The 13,830-nt window shown below is 51.1% G+C and overlaps 1 protein-coding gene across 1 annotated transcript in view; it reads left to right on the top strand.

The window, feature by feature from the left end:
- Sdk2 (sidekick cell adhesion molecule 2) overlaps positions 1-13,830 on the top strand; it is a 270,658-nt gene that overhangs the window by 211,259 nt on the left and 45,569 nt on the right. Inside the window, exons 19-27 of the mRNA XM_040750019.1 lie at positions 2,266-2,461; positions 2,627-2,725; positions 3,162-3,353; positions 5,696-5,817; positions 6,137-6,246; positions 6,328-6,478; positions 9,467-9,704; positions 11,659-11,774; positions 12,359-12,548. Of these exons, the coding sequence (XP_040605953.1) occupies positions 2,266-2,461; positions 2,627-2,725; positions 3,162-3,353; positions 5,696-5,817; positions 6,137-6,246; positions 6,328-6,478; positions 9,467-9,704; positions 11,659-11,774; positions 12,359-12,548 (1,414 nt within the window). The remainder of the gene's footprint in view (positions 1-2,265; positions 2,462-2,626; positions 2,726-3,161; positions 3,354-5,695; positions 5,818-6,136; positions 6,247-6,327; positions 6,479-9,466; positions 9,705-11,658; positions 11,775-12,358; positions 12,549-13,830) is intronic.

The raw sequence follows: 13,830 nt of genomic DNA, 5'->3' as shown, positions 1-13,830 counted from the left end.
CATGGTTTCAAAGTAAAATCCACAAAACAAATTTTAAGAAAATCAGCCTTGGGCTGGGGAGATGATTCCGTTGCCATGCGAGCCGGACAACCTGAGTTTACAACCACGGGAAAAGCTGAACACAGTCACCACTCCCGCATCTGGGATCTCAGCATAGCCCTACTAGGAGAAGGGAGGCAGAGCCAAGGGGGAAACAACCAGAGGCTGGAAGACCAGCCGGCCTGGCACACACAACAGTGACCAACAGGAGAGACCTGGGATTGTCCTCTGAAGTCCACATGTGTGTTGTAGCATGATCAAGCCCACACTCACACTCATACACATCATGCCTACAGAAAAAAGTAGGGAGGGAGGGGAGGGGAAGAAAGGAAAAAAGGAAGGAAGCAAAGAAAGAGGGGAGGGGAAGGGAGGGAAAGGAAGGAAGGAAGAAAGGAAGGAAAGAAGGGGAAGGGAAAAGAAGGGAGGGAGGACGAGGGGAGGGGAAGGAGGAAGGGAGGGAGGGGAGGAGGGAGGGAGGGAGGGAGGGAGGGAGGCAAGCTGACTCGTTTGGCCCTGTACTGTGAGTTAATCGGTGGATTAACCCATTGATTATGTGAGAGCACATATTAATAAACCACCTCTCAATAACTGAGCCCACCAGCCAGGAGGGTTGGGGTACTTTATATCCAAACCAGAACACCCAGAAATCTGGGGAACTTTGTGACCCTACCATTCCATACCCCACAGATCCGTATCTGACAAAGCAGTCTTGAGATGCCCTGCTGCCATTTTGGGTCACGGGTGTGAGGTTGAGGACAAAGTTAATATGGTTGGTCCTCAGAACCACAGGTCCCTGACTGATGCACATCCCCACCAGTCATTTTTTGTGAGCAAGACCCAGAGATACAATCATAAGACATCTGTAAAGAAATTCTCTTTCCTTTATTTTGCTTAAAACGGTAGTGATTGTAATTAGCTTAAGCCCAATAAAATAATATTTACCCAAATTTTACACTTGCTGGGGAACGCACCACACAATTAATTCCAACAGCATAATTAATTCAAATTTACATTAATTAAATTAAATTAAAACGTTAAACTCATTTCTTCATCTACTCCTAGGAAGTTGGGCAATTTAATTGCTATGAAACAAGATAACTAAAATAAAGAGGATATTTAACATACTTATTAAATGCCACTTAGTATTTCTGATTAGTATTTTTAGGGTCTAATTAGTGTCTAATTAACTTGCTATAGGCTATCTTTTCACAATACCAATTAAATTTCAAAACATCCTTTATAAACATCCGGCCCTGAAAAAGAGAAGATTAAGCATTGTTACTGGTGCGAGTTAATCAGGAGACATTGGCGTGGTATTGTTTTATATCTATAAATATCATGCTTATTAAAACTCTTCAAGTGTAGCTTTTCACCATTAATTGCTATTTAATCAACTTCAAATAAATGAGGAAATCTCTGGGACCAGCTGCCATTGTTGGAGACAGATGAAGGGCCCAGAAAACAAGAGCAGGAAGTAAGAGTGCAGGAGAGGAGAGGAGAGGCAGGCTATCAAAGGAAAGAAGGGAAATACAAAGAGAGATGGGGGAGAAAGCGACGGGGTCCAGATGGGCTCTCTTGTCATCTCCTTTCCTCTGGGAGAAATGTGAGATCGATAGCCTGACCCGGGACAATTGTAAGACATTAGCAATTGACACAGCTATAATATAGGCCCTTGGAGAGCCCCATGGGAAGACTAGCCAGTAGGAAAACGGGTAGCAATCCCAAATCCTCAGCTTCCCCTAGCTGTGTGACACAATACAAGTGAATTGGCCTTCCTGAGCCTCGGGGTTCTTGTCTTTGTACTAAAGGAGTGGCCTTTGCGGATGTGCGGCCTTCGTAGTCACCAGGCGCTCCAGGCTTAGAAGAACTTCACCTTGGTGAACTGCTCTGCTGTAGCCCCTTGGAAGAAGCTTTTGAACTAAAGGGCCTCTGGTTTGGGTTTCGTGCCCAGTCCTCTGATTAGGAAAATGGTTCTGGTGGAATGCCTCCCGTGTAGGATAGCTGGGAGGATGGGGTAACAGGGTCCCTATGGGAAGCACCCAGTACTGTGTCTTGCCTGGAGTCAGAGGCCAAGACTCCCAAAGCACCCAGAATGCACCCAGGAGTGACCACCTGTCTTGTCTCTCTCTTCCCTGGGATGAGTGACCACAGGAACAGTGTCCAATTGGCCCAACCTGTGGGAGGGAGCTTCACTTTTTCCAGAACATTCTTCTGGTCTCTCCTCAGCTGATTGCCTGGGAGCCAACACAAGAAGAGGAAGTTACCATGGTGACTGCCAGGCCCAACTTTCAAGACAGCATCCACGTGGGCTTTGTGTCCGGTCTGAAGAAATTTACAGAGTACTTCACATCGGTGCTATGCTTCACCACACCAGGAGATGGGCCTCGAAGCAGCCCCCAGCTGGTGCGAACTCACGAGGACGGTAGGTGCCATGTGCCTCGGCTCTACCCCCAGCTCCACTCCCACCCTCCCACCCAGGCCCTTGGGAAGTCCCTGGGTAACCTGGAACACAGTGGCCATCCTACATAGGGTGGCCACGCTCTGACTCTAATGAGCACTGGTGGATGGGGGACACTTTTGGGAACAGTGCCTGGGCCCGTGGGACACCTGAGCTTCAATGACATCCTGGACACCTCGCTGAAGGTCAGCTGGCAGGAACCTGGAGAGAAGAATGGTATCCTGACAGGTAGGCTGGATGAGGCTCCTGAGTCCAAGGGTGGGACACAAGGGGGCTGGGGTTATCAGCTAGTCTCTCCCCTGCCTACAGCCAGCTCCCATCCAGACCTCCCCGCTGAGCCAAACTCTCAGCTCTTAGTTTTGCACTTCCCGTCTTCAGAACGTCTCAGGGCTCCTGCCCCACTTCTGCAGGACCTCAGGGTTTTGAGGACCTTAAGGGTCTGTCACAATATATTGTGCTCTGCCTGCAATCCCTGCCCACAGGGGACATCCCAACTGAGACTCCACCTGGACCCCAGGCATGACTCCAGCAGCTCCTTTGGTCCCTCTGCTCCTGGAGTGAACCCCAAACCACCAAGCTAGAGAAGGAGTGAAAATTGAAACAAGGGTCAGGGTCAATGCACAGTCTCAACCCAGCTCATGCTACCACTGTGGACTCTTGCCAGGGTACCGGATCTCCTGGGAAGAGTACAACAGAACCAATACCCGTGTGACCCACTACCTGCCCAATGTGACCCTGGAGTACAGAGTCACAGGCCTCACAGCACTTACCACTTACACTATCGAGGTGGCCGCTATGACCTCTAAGGGCCAGGGCCAGGTGTCGGCCTCCACCATCTCATCTGGTGTGCCTCCAGGTGAGTGACTCCCACTAGGATTCCTGTGTCTGCTCTGCTAGCAACACTCATTCTGGAGGGGGCTCTGTCTGTCTGGTTTGTTGATTTAGCTAGTGGGTTGGTTTGTTGGTTGGTTGGTTGGTTGGTTGGTTGGTTGGTTGGTTGCTGATTGGTTGGTTGGTTTGTTGGTGGTTAGATGATTGACTGGTGAGTTGGTGGTCAATTGGTTGTTTGGTGGTTGACTGGTTGCTAATTGGATGGTAGTTTGTTGGTGGTTGGTTAGTTGATTTGTTGGTAGTTGGTTGATTGGTGGGTTGGTAGTTAGTTGGTTGGTGATTGATTGGTAGTTAGTTGGTTGATTGGTGGGTTGGTGGTTGTTTGGTTCTTTGGTTAGTGGTTTGTTAGCTGGTAGCTGGTTGTTATTGTTTTTTTTTTTAATACAGAGTCTCATTCTATAGCTTAGGCTGCCATTGAACTCACAGTAGTCCCATTCTATAGCCTCCTGAGTAACTGAGAATACAAGCATGAGAGGCTGCACCAAGATTCCTGTCTATTTTAGCAACAAAGTCTCACCATGCGACCCATGCTGACCTCAAACTGTGCAGTACTCAGACCTCAGACTTCTCAGTGCTGGGATTACTAGTATGAACCACTGTACCTACACTTGGAGGGGCTCTACCTTGGAAGAATGGTGATTTTCCTCCCACAAGGTTCTCCCCTTGGCTTGTCTCTGTGGGCCCAGGGTCCTACCCTGAGCAGACTGGATCCCATGACCTTGGGTCCTAGATGAAGAACCGTATGACTCACTGTCCTTCTCCCCACAGCCCTGAGCACAGTAGAGACACAGGAGGACGCCTCTCTTTTTCAGTCCCTGCACTCTTCATCCTTTAGCAGGCCCCCTGCCAGACAGTTCAAAGACATAATCCTTACTGTCCATACTGGACTTCAGCTTGTGAGCAGACTTCTTGTGGGGTGGTCAAACAAGGTGGGAATAATCTCAGCCCCAAACACAAACATTAAACAAGTCAGGCATCACCTCCAGGCCTCAGTTTCCCCATTTGTGCATATACAAAGTTGGGCCGGATCACCATGTGGTCCTAGCCAGATCAGAAAGGCTGTGCCTGGATGACCCAGCCTGGTCCTGCCCACTGAAGTGGCCAAGGCACCTCAGACTCCTTCAACCCCCAGTGGCAGCATGTGTCAGTAACACTGTTGATATCTGTATGGGAGTCTAAAGCCACGGACTTTCTGTGCCTTCTCAATGCAGTTCCCTGCTACATGTGGTCATTACTGTCACCATTATTCTGAGGCATCAAGAGGGAACTAGTCAGTCACTCCCCTGGATACTGTGACAAAATGCCTGACAAATGAAACTTAAAGAAGAAAGGGTTTGTTTTAGCTTGCAATTCATTGCAACCGTCATGGTGTGAAAGTCACTTCAGGAGGAGCTCATAGCTGGTGACATTTCATCTGGAAGGGGGGAGGGGTACAGGACACAACACTGGCGGGGAGCTCCATCTCTCCGATTTTGTTTGTTTGTTTGGTTGGTTGGTTGTTTGGTTGGTTGTTTTTTTGCTCAGTCCAGTATCTCAGCCTGTGGAATAATGCCACCTGCAGTTAGGGCGGATCTTCCCACCCCTGCCCAGCCTAGAAACTCCCTCACATGTCTCCATGGTGACCCTAAACCGTGTCAACCTAACTGTCACAGTTGCTCAAAGACACAGTCTGTAGTGGAAGAGGTAGATTCAAACTGATATGCATGGATGGTTTGTGTATCTGTTTGTCTGATTGGTTGGTTGGTTGGTTGGGTTTTTTGGTATGGGGACTCACTATTTAGCCTAGGTTGGCCTGAACTTACTATGCAGCCAAGGCTAGCCTCAAACACACTACAGAATCTGCATTCTTTCTGTCCATCCTGGGCCCCAAGAACTCCTGAGTTCCTGGTTGGAAAAGAGACGCTGCCTCCTGTCTTCCCAGCCCTTCTCGCCTCCCAGCCATCGCTGGATATGGAGGGCTGTAGCGTCGTGAGAAGGGACAGAGCTCTGGTCCATAGGCTTGTGCTGGGCCTAGCTTGATTTGTGTAGCTTTGTGGGTATTTTGTTTATTGCCAAAACTTTCGAGGGAAGCCCCTGGCATGCATATCTCGGGGGGGGGGGGGGGTCTCTGCCCTCAGATCTGTCCCAGTCTCCCAGTCTGAATGTGGCACCTGTAAGACATAGAATCAGTGTCACAGATAGGTCTTGGCTGTGCTTCTCCTGCAATGTCTCCAAGAAGAGCAAACTGTTCAGACTCCTCCCTACAGCAGAGTCCTATTCCAGGTGGAGCCACTCTCTTACCTTTTCTACCCTGTTCTCTCTTCCCAGAGCTCCCAGGGGCACCCACCAACCTGGGCATTTCCAACATTGGTCCACGATCCGTGACCTTGCAGTTCAGGCCTGGCTACGACGGGAAGACATCCATCTCCCGCTGGGTGGTGGAGGCTCAGGTAAAGCCAGCTAGAGGGGACCCAGACTCCTCCCCAGTCAGCCTCAGGCGGCCCTGTGAATATCCTGTAAGGGGTGGGGGTCCACTGAAGCTACAGGTACCTGGTATATTGGCTGGTCTTGGAGTCAGGCCTTAAAATGTGTTTCCATCCAGACTGCTGTGAGGTCCTAATGCAGGAGGACTCAGAGCTACCCTCCAGTCAGTTGTGGCTTTTAGACTAAGACCTTCCCTGGGTGGGGACGATGCCTACCAGGAGCTGGGACTCAGAGCATCCCACCCGAGCACAGCAAGTTGGACAGGTCTCAGGTTCCCTTCTCCAGGTGGGCGTGATCGGGGAGGGAGAGGAATGGTTGCTGATCTACCAACTCAGCAACGAGCCTGATGCGCGGTCCATGGAGGTACCGGACCTCAACCCCTTCACCTACTACAGGTAAGGCACGGGAGGGAAGGGGCAGGGAGAGGGGCTGGTAGCCCCCTCCGTATATAGCTCATTCCTTCTATTCCACCCCAGCTTCCGCATGCGCCAAGTGAACATTGTCGGCACCAGTCCACCCAGCCAACCTTCTAGAAAGATCCAGACCCTCCAGGCACCCCCAGACATGGCCCCAGCCAATGTGACTCTACGCACAGCCAGTGAGACCAGCCTGTGGCTGCGATGGATGGTGAGCCTCCCTTGGTGGCAGTGGGAGGGGAAGGTCACAGGAGTGTCCCCACCCTGTAGCCATCCATGATCTTGAAGAGGTCACTGAGTGAATATCTGTAACTCTTTCTCTTTACTTAGGGTTTGGGGGCAGGGTGCTGCTCCCTTGTTTGGGTTTGTACTCTTTAGTATTTTAAAATGTTTTCCTTATGAACCTGGGAGGTACCCAATAGTTCACTATGGCCAAAGGAGAGGAAAGGAGGGTGCTGGAGAGATGGTCAGCAATTAAGAGCACTGACTGCTCTTCCAGAGGTCCTGAGTTCAAATCCCAGCAACCACATGGTGACTCACAGTCATCTGTAATGAGATCTGGTGCCCTCTTCTGGCCTGCAGGTTTACATGCAAATAGAACAGTGTATACATAATAAATAAATCTTTAAAAAAAAAAAAGGAAAGGAAAGAGCTGGACGATACTCTGTTTGGGGAGACAACCCAGTTATAAAATGTTTGTTATACAAGCATGAGGACCTGAGTTCCATCCCCAACATCAGCCTTAAAAAGCCAGGCATGTTAGCACATGCTTGTAATTTCAGTTTGGGGAGACATCGCTGGGAGTATCCCTGGATCTCCATGGCTAGCCAACCTCTCCTAGTTGTCAAGTTGTGGGCCAGTGAAAGACTCTGTCTCAAAAAATAAATAAATACAATGGAAGCTGGTCATGGTGGCACAGACCTTTAATCCAGCCTCAGGGTCTCGTTGAGTTTGAGGCTAGCCTGGTTTACATAGGGAGTTCCAGACCAGCCATGGGTGCCTAGTGAGACCTTATCTCAAAATAACAATAAATAAATAGTTAAAAAGCATAGTGGGTGACTCCTGAGAAATGACACCTGAATTTGTCCTCTGGCTTCTATACACACACACACACACACACACACACCTACTCATCCTGGGGAGGGAGGATAAAATGCCACTTACTAGAAGTATTACCAGGTGCTAAGCATCCTAAACTCTCTGTCCCATTGAACCTCCCAGAAACATTGGGAAGGACACAGTCCCGTCCTTAGCTAAGAACACTAAGGCTCAGAGAGGTTAGGAACTTGCCCTGTGGGCACACAGCAGCCACAAGGTGGACCTAGGATTTAGCAATGGTCAGTAAGTGGGCATCTGCTGCTGTGGTGGATGCTGGGAAGGGACTAGTCCCACGGGTCAGGGCTGTACATTGAGGGTCATGACGATGGTTGGACTGCAGGAAGTAGCTTGCTGATGTGCCGGTGGCTTCCTCCGGAACCGGAGCTTTCTTCAGAGCCTATCTTAACATGTTCTCTCTAAGCCATAACAACCGAGTGAGGCTGGTCCCCATTTTGCATAGAAAGAAACTGAGGCAGAAGACGGTCACATAACCTCCCTGGGACTCACCCATGTTCCCTGAGTTAACAGCAAGAGACTGAGCCCCCAAATCCACAGTACAGGCCGCACATCACCCTCTCACAGGCAGGAACCAAAAACTGTGCCCCTCGGGCCACTCTGGGGCAGTCCCTCGGCAGCAACCCTAGAAACCTGTGAAGTAAATGAGGATAATTCTGAGGGTCGTGAATGAAAGCAAGAGTGGCGGCCAGCACCCTGTGCTCCTTTGGGAGACCCAGAGCCCTGCAAAGAAAGGGCCTGCCTGACGGGACACCCATGGCCCCCCTCACCACACAGCCTTTGCCTCCGAGAGAGAGCACTCACCACGGGGCCATGCTGCCACTCACAGAGTGGGATAGTGTGGCAGAGGGAGCTGGTGCCTGTCAGAGAGACTTGGCCCCATGAGCCCCCAACAGACACTGGTTGTTCATTATGGCTCCTCTCCAGGTGGCAGGCAGCCCAGTAGCCCTGGGCACTGTGTGTGTGTACGTGGGACATATGGCCTCTTGTGACCTCCACCAGCTGATCTCACACACATCACACACACACACACACACACACAAACACCACTTAGTCCTTAATTGTCCTGAAAGTTTCCAAACCTAAAAGTTAGAGAATGGGTTACTGGGATGTCAGGGGGATGGGAAGTCAGCGGCTGTACCATGCAGCCTCCTGGCTCGTAATAGTACTGGCAGGGGAGTCACAAGCCAGGCCCATCTCAGCCTCCTGGGCCCATCCATTTCTGTCTTAATGATCTCTAGCTCATGTCAGTACGTGTCTGTAGAGGGACTTGGAGGCAAGAGAAGAGTGAGCGGGAGAGAGGGAGGGGCTGGGAGGAATTGGATAAGGAGGGTTAAAAGTGGTACACTGAGGACTGTGGGTCTCTGGAGCCCTGGGGAGGCAGACTGGAAGGAGGAGACTGCAGACACACCAGCTTCAGAGGAGTGGGGGCTAGATTCTTGGCTGACATCGGCTTCAGACCCAAGGCCCACCTCTACCACCTACAATCCAGATTCATCCAACCTTGAGCCCGCAAGCAGGGCCCCTCCCACTGAGCTCTATGAACCAGGAACAGAACCTGCCTTTTCTCTTTAGTGAGACCCCTAACCAGTAAGAGAAAGATAAAATTCAGCAGGAGAGACGGAGGCTAGCAGGACTTCCTGGCAGTGACGTGTGTGCTGTCCATGTGATGATGCCTTCACCCCAGGCTCTGAAGGACAGCATGAGCAGAGACCAGGTGTTGCAGGCAATTTAGAAAACGTGTGTTGACAGCCTGAGTTAGGGGGTTAAACAGGAAGGCAGCCAGAGCCAAGGGCCCTGCTTCTCAGAACACTAGGCAGACAGGTTTTTAGCCTTCTGGAAAGGACCAGCCTCGGGACAAGACCATGAGTCAGCCGTGTGTATGATGAACAGAGGCCCTGCTTCTCATGGGAGTCCAGTGGGGAGAGACGGGGACTGGGACATGGTGACAGGGTTACCAGCTTAAGCCCCACTTGGGGGCAGCACCTCTTTGGGGCTCTGGCTGCTCAACAGGTGGGTAGGAAAGAGGGAATACGGAATGTTCTCCCTCCTAGCCCCTCATCTCTCTGCCCCTGCTTTACCCCAGCCCCTCCCAGAAATGGAATACAATGGCAACCCTGAGTCTGTGGGCTACAAGATCAAGTACAGCCGGTCAGATGGCCACGGCAAGACACTGAGTCACATGGTACAAGACCGTGTGGAGCGGGAGTACACCATTGAGGACCTGGAGGAGTGGACAGAGTACCGCGTCCAAGTCCAGGCCTTCAACGCCATCGGGAGCGGGCCCTGGAGCCAGGCCGTGGTGGGCAGGACCAGGGAGTCAGGTACCACTGCCCTTCTTCCGGGAGCACCCCAAGAGCGGCCATTTCTACAGGAAGTTTAAGCAGCTCCACCCATGACAGAGCACCCTGCCACACCCCTAGGTCCCCCACTCCTGCCCTTCCCTATCACAGCCCCCAACCCCTGGGGAGTCCATGGGATAGCAGAGGAGTACCAGCTGTCCAAACAGCCCAGCCCACCCCACTGCCCGACACCCAACTTTAACTCCGACACCCAACAGAAGGATTTGATCGCAGAACATTCCAGAAACAAAACCTGTCTCTCCTAGGAGCCTAGAAAGGGGTCATCCTTCCTAGAATATGAAGCCTGATCCATAGGCGGCACTCATTTGTCCAATTTGTGGTTCCCTGTCCTGTGAGGTTGTGTGTGTGTGTGTGTGTGTGTGTGTGTGTGTGTGTGTGTGTGTGTGTGTGTGTGTGGTTTCCCTGACACTTTTTAACTGACAGGTGTATCTTCTGGCCTCCCTGACACCCCAGCTCTGCCCTCCTTCACTGGGCTGGCTGGAAATGCAAGGTCATCCAAAGTTAGTCTGGTAGGCTGAATGCCCTCGTTCAAGGCCAGCCAAGCTACGTAGTGATGCCCTGTCTCAAAGGCAGGTGAAGGCAGGCAGCAAGATGGCTCAGCCTGTAGAGTCCCTTGTCAGACAAGCCTGATGGCCTGAGTTTGATCCCCAAAATACACACAAAGGTGAAAGGAGAATCAACTAACTCTACAGATTGTCCTCCACGTGCACACGGGGACATGCACACACACCCTACACACCTGCCATGGGTACACACAATAAAAATAATAATTGTCGCGCATATTCTAGTTGGGATTAATAACAGAAATCTAGAGTCAGATATGGGGGGGATGGAGCTGAAAGATCAGAGAAGCTAAACAGCCAGCCACTAGCTCTTACCTCTACCTCAGACTGAATGTGTGATCCTGCCTCCATGAATCCTCAGACTGCAATCTGGCTCCACCAGATCTCAGACTGCACTGAGCTCCTGCCTCCTCCCACCTTATATTCCTCTCTAGTGCTGGGATTAAAGGTACCCCAAGTGCTGAGATCACCTTTGTGTGAGCTCTGTTTATCTTTTAGACAGATTCAATTTCATGCAGCTCAGGTTGGTCTTGAACTAACAGAAATCTGTCTGCCTGTCTCCCAAGTGCTGGGATTAAAGGTGTGTGCCACCACTGCCTGGCCTCTATGGCTAACTAGTGTGTCTGGCTTTGCACTCTGATCTTCAGGCAAGCTTTATTTGTCAGACCATCAACAAAATATCAACAAAATAATAATAATAATAATAAATAATATTTTGGGTTTTTCGAGACAGGGTTTCTCTGTATTGCTTTGGAGCCTGTCCTGGAACTCGCTTTGTAGACCAGGTTGGCTTCGAACTCACAGAGATCTGCCTGCGTCTGCCTCCCAAGTTCTGGGATTAAAGGCATGTGCCACAAATGCCAGGCTTCATAATAACAAATTTTAAAAATATAATCTGAGCAGAAAAAATGAGGGAGGCAGGGCTGAGGATATAATTCAATTAGTAAAGTTCTTACCTAGCACACCCTAGATTGCCTCCCCAGCGTAAACTAGACATGGTAATTGAAACCAGTAGTCCCAGCACTTGGGAGGTAGAGGCAGGAGGATTGAAAGTTTGAGATCATTCCTGGCAACATAGTGAATTCAAAGCCAGTACATGAGACCCTGCCTCACGCCTCACATCCCCAGAAAAGAGAGAGGGAGGAAAAGCCAACCCCAGAAGCCACATCTGCAATATCCCCAAACCCATCGTAGGATCGTTTGCAACTGTGGTCTGCATGGTGCTCTTTTCTCCCACGGAGCTGGTGACACGGAGCTGGCTTCCCGTGTGGCCCCTTATCTTGCCCCACTCCCCAGCCCTGCAGGGCTATCCTTGGGTCCTTATTCCTCCTCTCCTCCCCTCACTCCCGCAGTCCCATCTTCTGGCCCCACCAATGTGTCGGCGCTGGCCACCACCTCTAACAGCATGCTGGTTCGCTGGAGTGAGATCCCGGAGGCAGATCGCAATGGCCTTGTGCTGGGCTACAAGGTAGATCTTGGGATCAGTGGGGGTGTGTTGTACCATCTTCCCCAGGGTCCCCTGTCCAAGGTGTACTGTCCTTGTCTTCCCTTCCTCTGGGCCTTTTCCTTACAGAGGAAGCATTGGGATATCTGCTTAGATTACCATTTACTGGTCACCACAGCAACCAGGAAATCTTCCTTAGGGGTAGGGAGACATCCAGTAAGTGATAGTTCTTCAGACTGCTCCCCTCTTTCAGAAGACTGAGCAGGGAGCCCCAAATATTGCCCTCAGCCCAAAGGGAGCCAGCCAGGTTTCTATGACTTCCTAAAATTCCTTTCCAAACTGTGGCCATATGGCCTAACCCTGGCTTGAAAGGTGAGAATCATAGGAATCATGGGCCTACAGGGACTTCTAGCTGTATAACTTGAACCTCCCCTTATATTTTAAGTCTTCCAACAACAGTAGCTTTGCAACTGACCCTTTGGGGCCAAGTCCCTCCAACGAGCCTAGTGTGCCAACCCCCATCCCCAATCCACTCCTGGAAAAGATCCAGGCAGAGGCTGACAGGGCCAGACCAGGGTTAAGGCCCTCATCTCTGTTGGCAACGGCAGGTGAGGTACAAGGAGAAGGACTCAGACTCCCAGCCCCGGTTCTGGCTGGTAGAAGGCAACTCATCTCGCAGCGCCCAGCTCACAGGCCTGGGCAAGTATGTGCTCTATGAGGTCCAGGTTCTGGCCTTCACGCGCATCGGTGACGGCAGCCCCAGCCACCCTCCCATCCTGGAGCGGACGCTAGATGATGGTGAGTCTACATCCCAGTGAGCCCAGAGGGTCCATCCCTCATACCCTGCCCCACGGGGATCCCCAGTCTCAGGCTCCCCTTATGCAAGGCAGGGTCATCAGAGGCTACCAACCCACTGCAATAGGATGCTTGCTATTCATAGCCAGCAAGGGAAAATGGGGGAGAGGACCAGGTGAGGACCATTGGCTCTCTTATGGCCCCTCTGTAGGACAAGTAGATAGTACAAGGATTTGGTGTTGGTTTTTATTTTGTTTTTGCCTGGGGCAGATCAGCTTGCTTTGAGCAAAATCTGAGAAAGCCTTAATTCCTGGGCATGAGCCTCCTTCCTGTTTGCAAAGAGCAACACCAACAGAGCTCCATATACTGCAGAATTGCCCAGTCTCAAGCTGATGGAGGCCTCTACCCCTCCATTCTCCTACACACAGCAAAATGGCCTGCCCACCACAAGCATTTGCAAGGCCTAGACAAGTGCAGAAGGAAGTCCCAGTACCTTATGTCTGTATATTCTAACTATAAATCAAGCTAATGAGCTGTTAAATTAAATATGTTCTATCCTCCTGCCTTGACAAATATACCCACATAATGACCTAGAAGGCCAAGTTTGAGTTTGCACGTCTCATCCCCTTGACGTCCTGGGCTGGAATGGAGTGTCACGGGAAGACCTGTCACTAGGTCCTTCTCACTGTCCTCAGCTCACCCCGTCCTCATTCTCGGCCTCCAGCCACAACCTCCAAACAGCTTTCCCTTGGCCATCCCCGGGGCCATGGGAGATAGATCTGGGGGACAAGCTCACCCAGAGTCTGGGGGTACGCCAGGATCCCAGAGCCAGGTGTGGAGAGAGGATTCCCACAGGCTCAAGATGAGCACTTTCCCACCTGTCACAGCTTCCTCGGGAGATGGAAGACGCCACAGCGGGGCCTCCCAAAGCACAGAGCAGTCTGGGGTCTGCAAGGCCCTGGGTGAATGGGTGAAGCCCTGACCAAGGCCCTGGGACCATCCCAGTACAGACTTAAAAGCAAACACAACCTAGAAAAACCAAGAACACCATGCCCATTCTGAGAGCCCATGCATGGACACAGGGAGCCCAAGGAAGCCAGAGTCTTGGCCCCTCTGCCAAATAGTGAAAGCGTGTCTGAGGGGTACACACACCTCATCTCATCTTCTAGGTCCTATAAGATGGCCCTGGCTTTGCGGATAAATACTATTTTGCGACCATTTGCTCAGAGGTATACTATATTCGAACTCACTGAGCCAAGGGATTCCCCCTCCCTCACTGAGCTAA

The sequence above is a fragment of the Mesocricetus auratus genome, unplaced genomic scaffold (assembly GCF_017639785.1).
Source record: "Mesocricetus auratus isolate SY011 unplaced genomic scaffold, BCM_Maur_2.0 Super-Scaffold_100007, whole genome shotgun sequence".
In the NCBI taxonomy this organism is placed as follows: Eukaryota; Metazoa; Chordata; class Mammalia; order Rodentia; family Cricetidae; genus Mesocricetus; species Mesocricetus auratus.
This window is presented reverse-complemented; position numbering and strand designations above follow the sequence as displayed.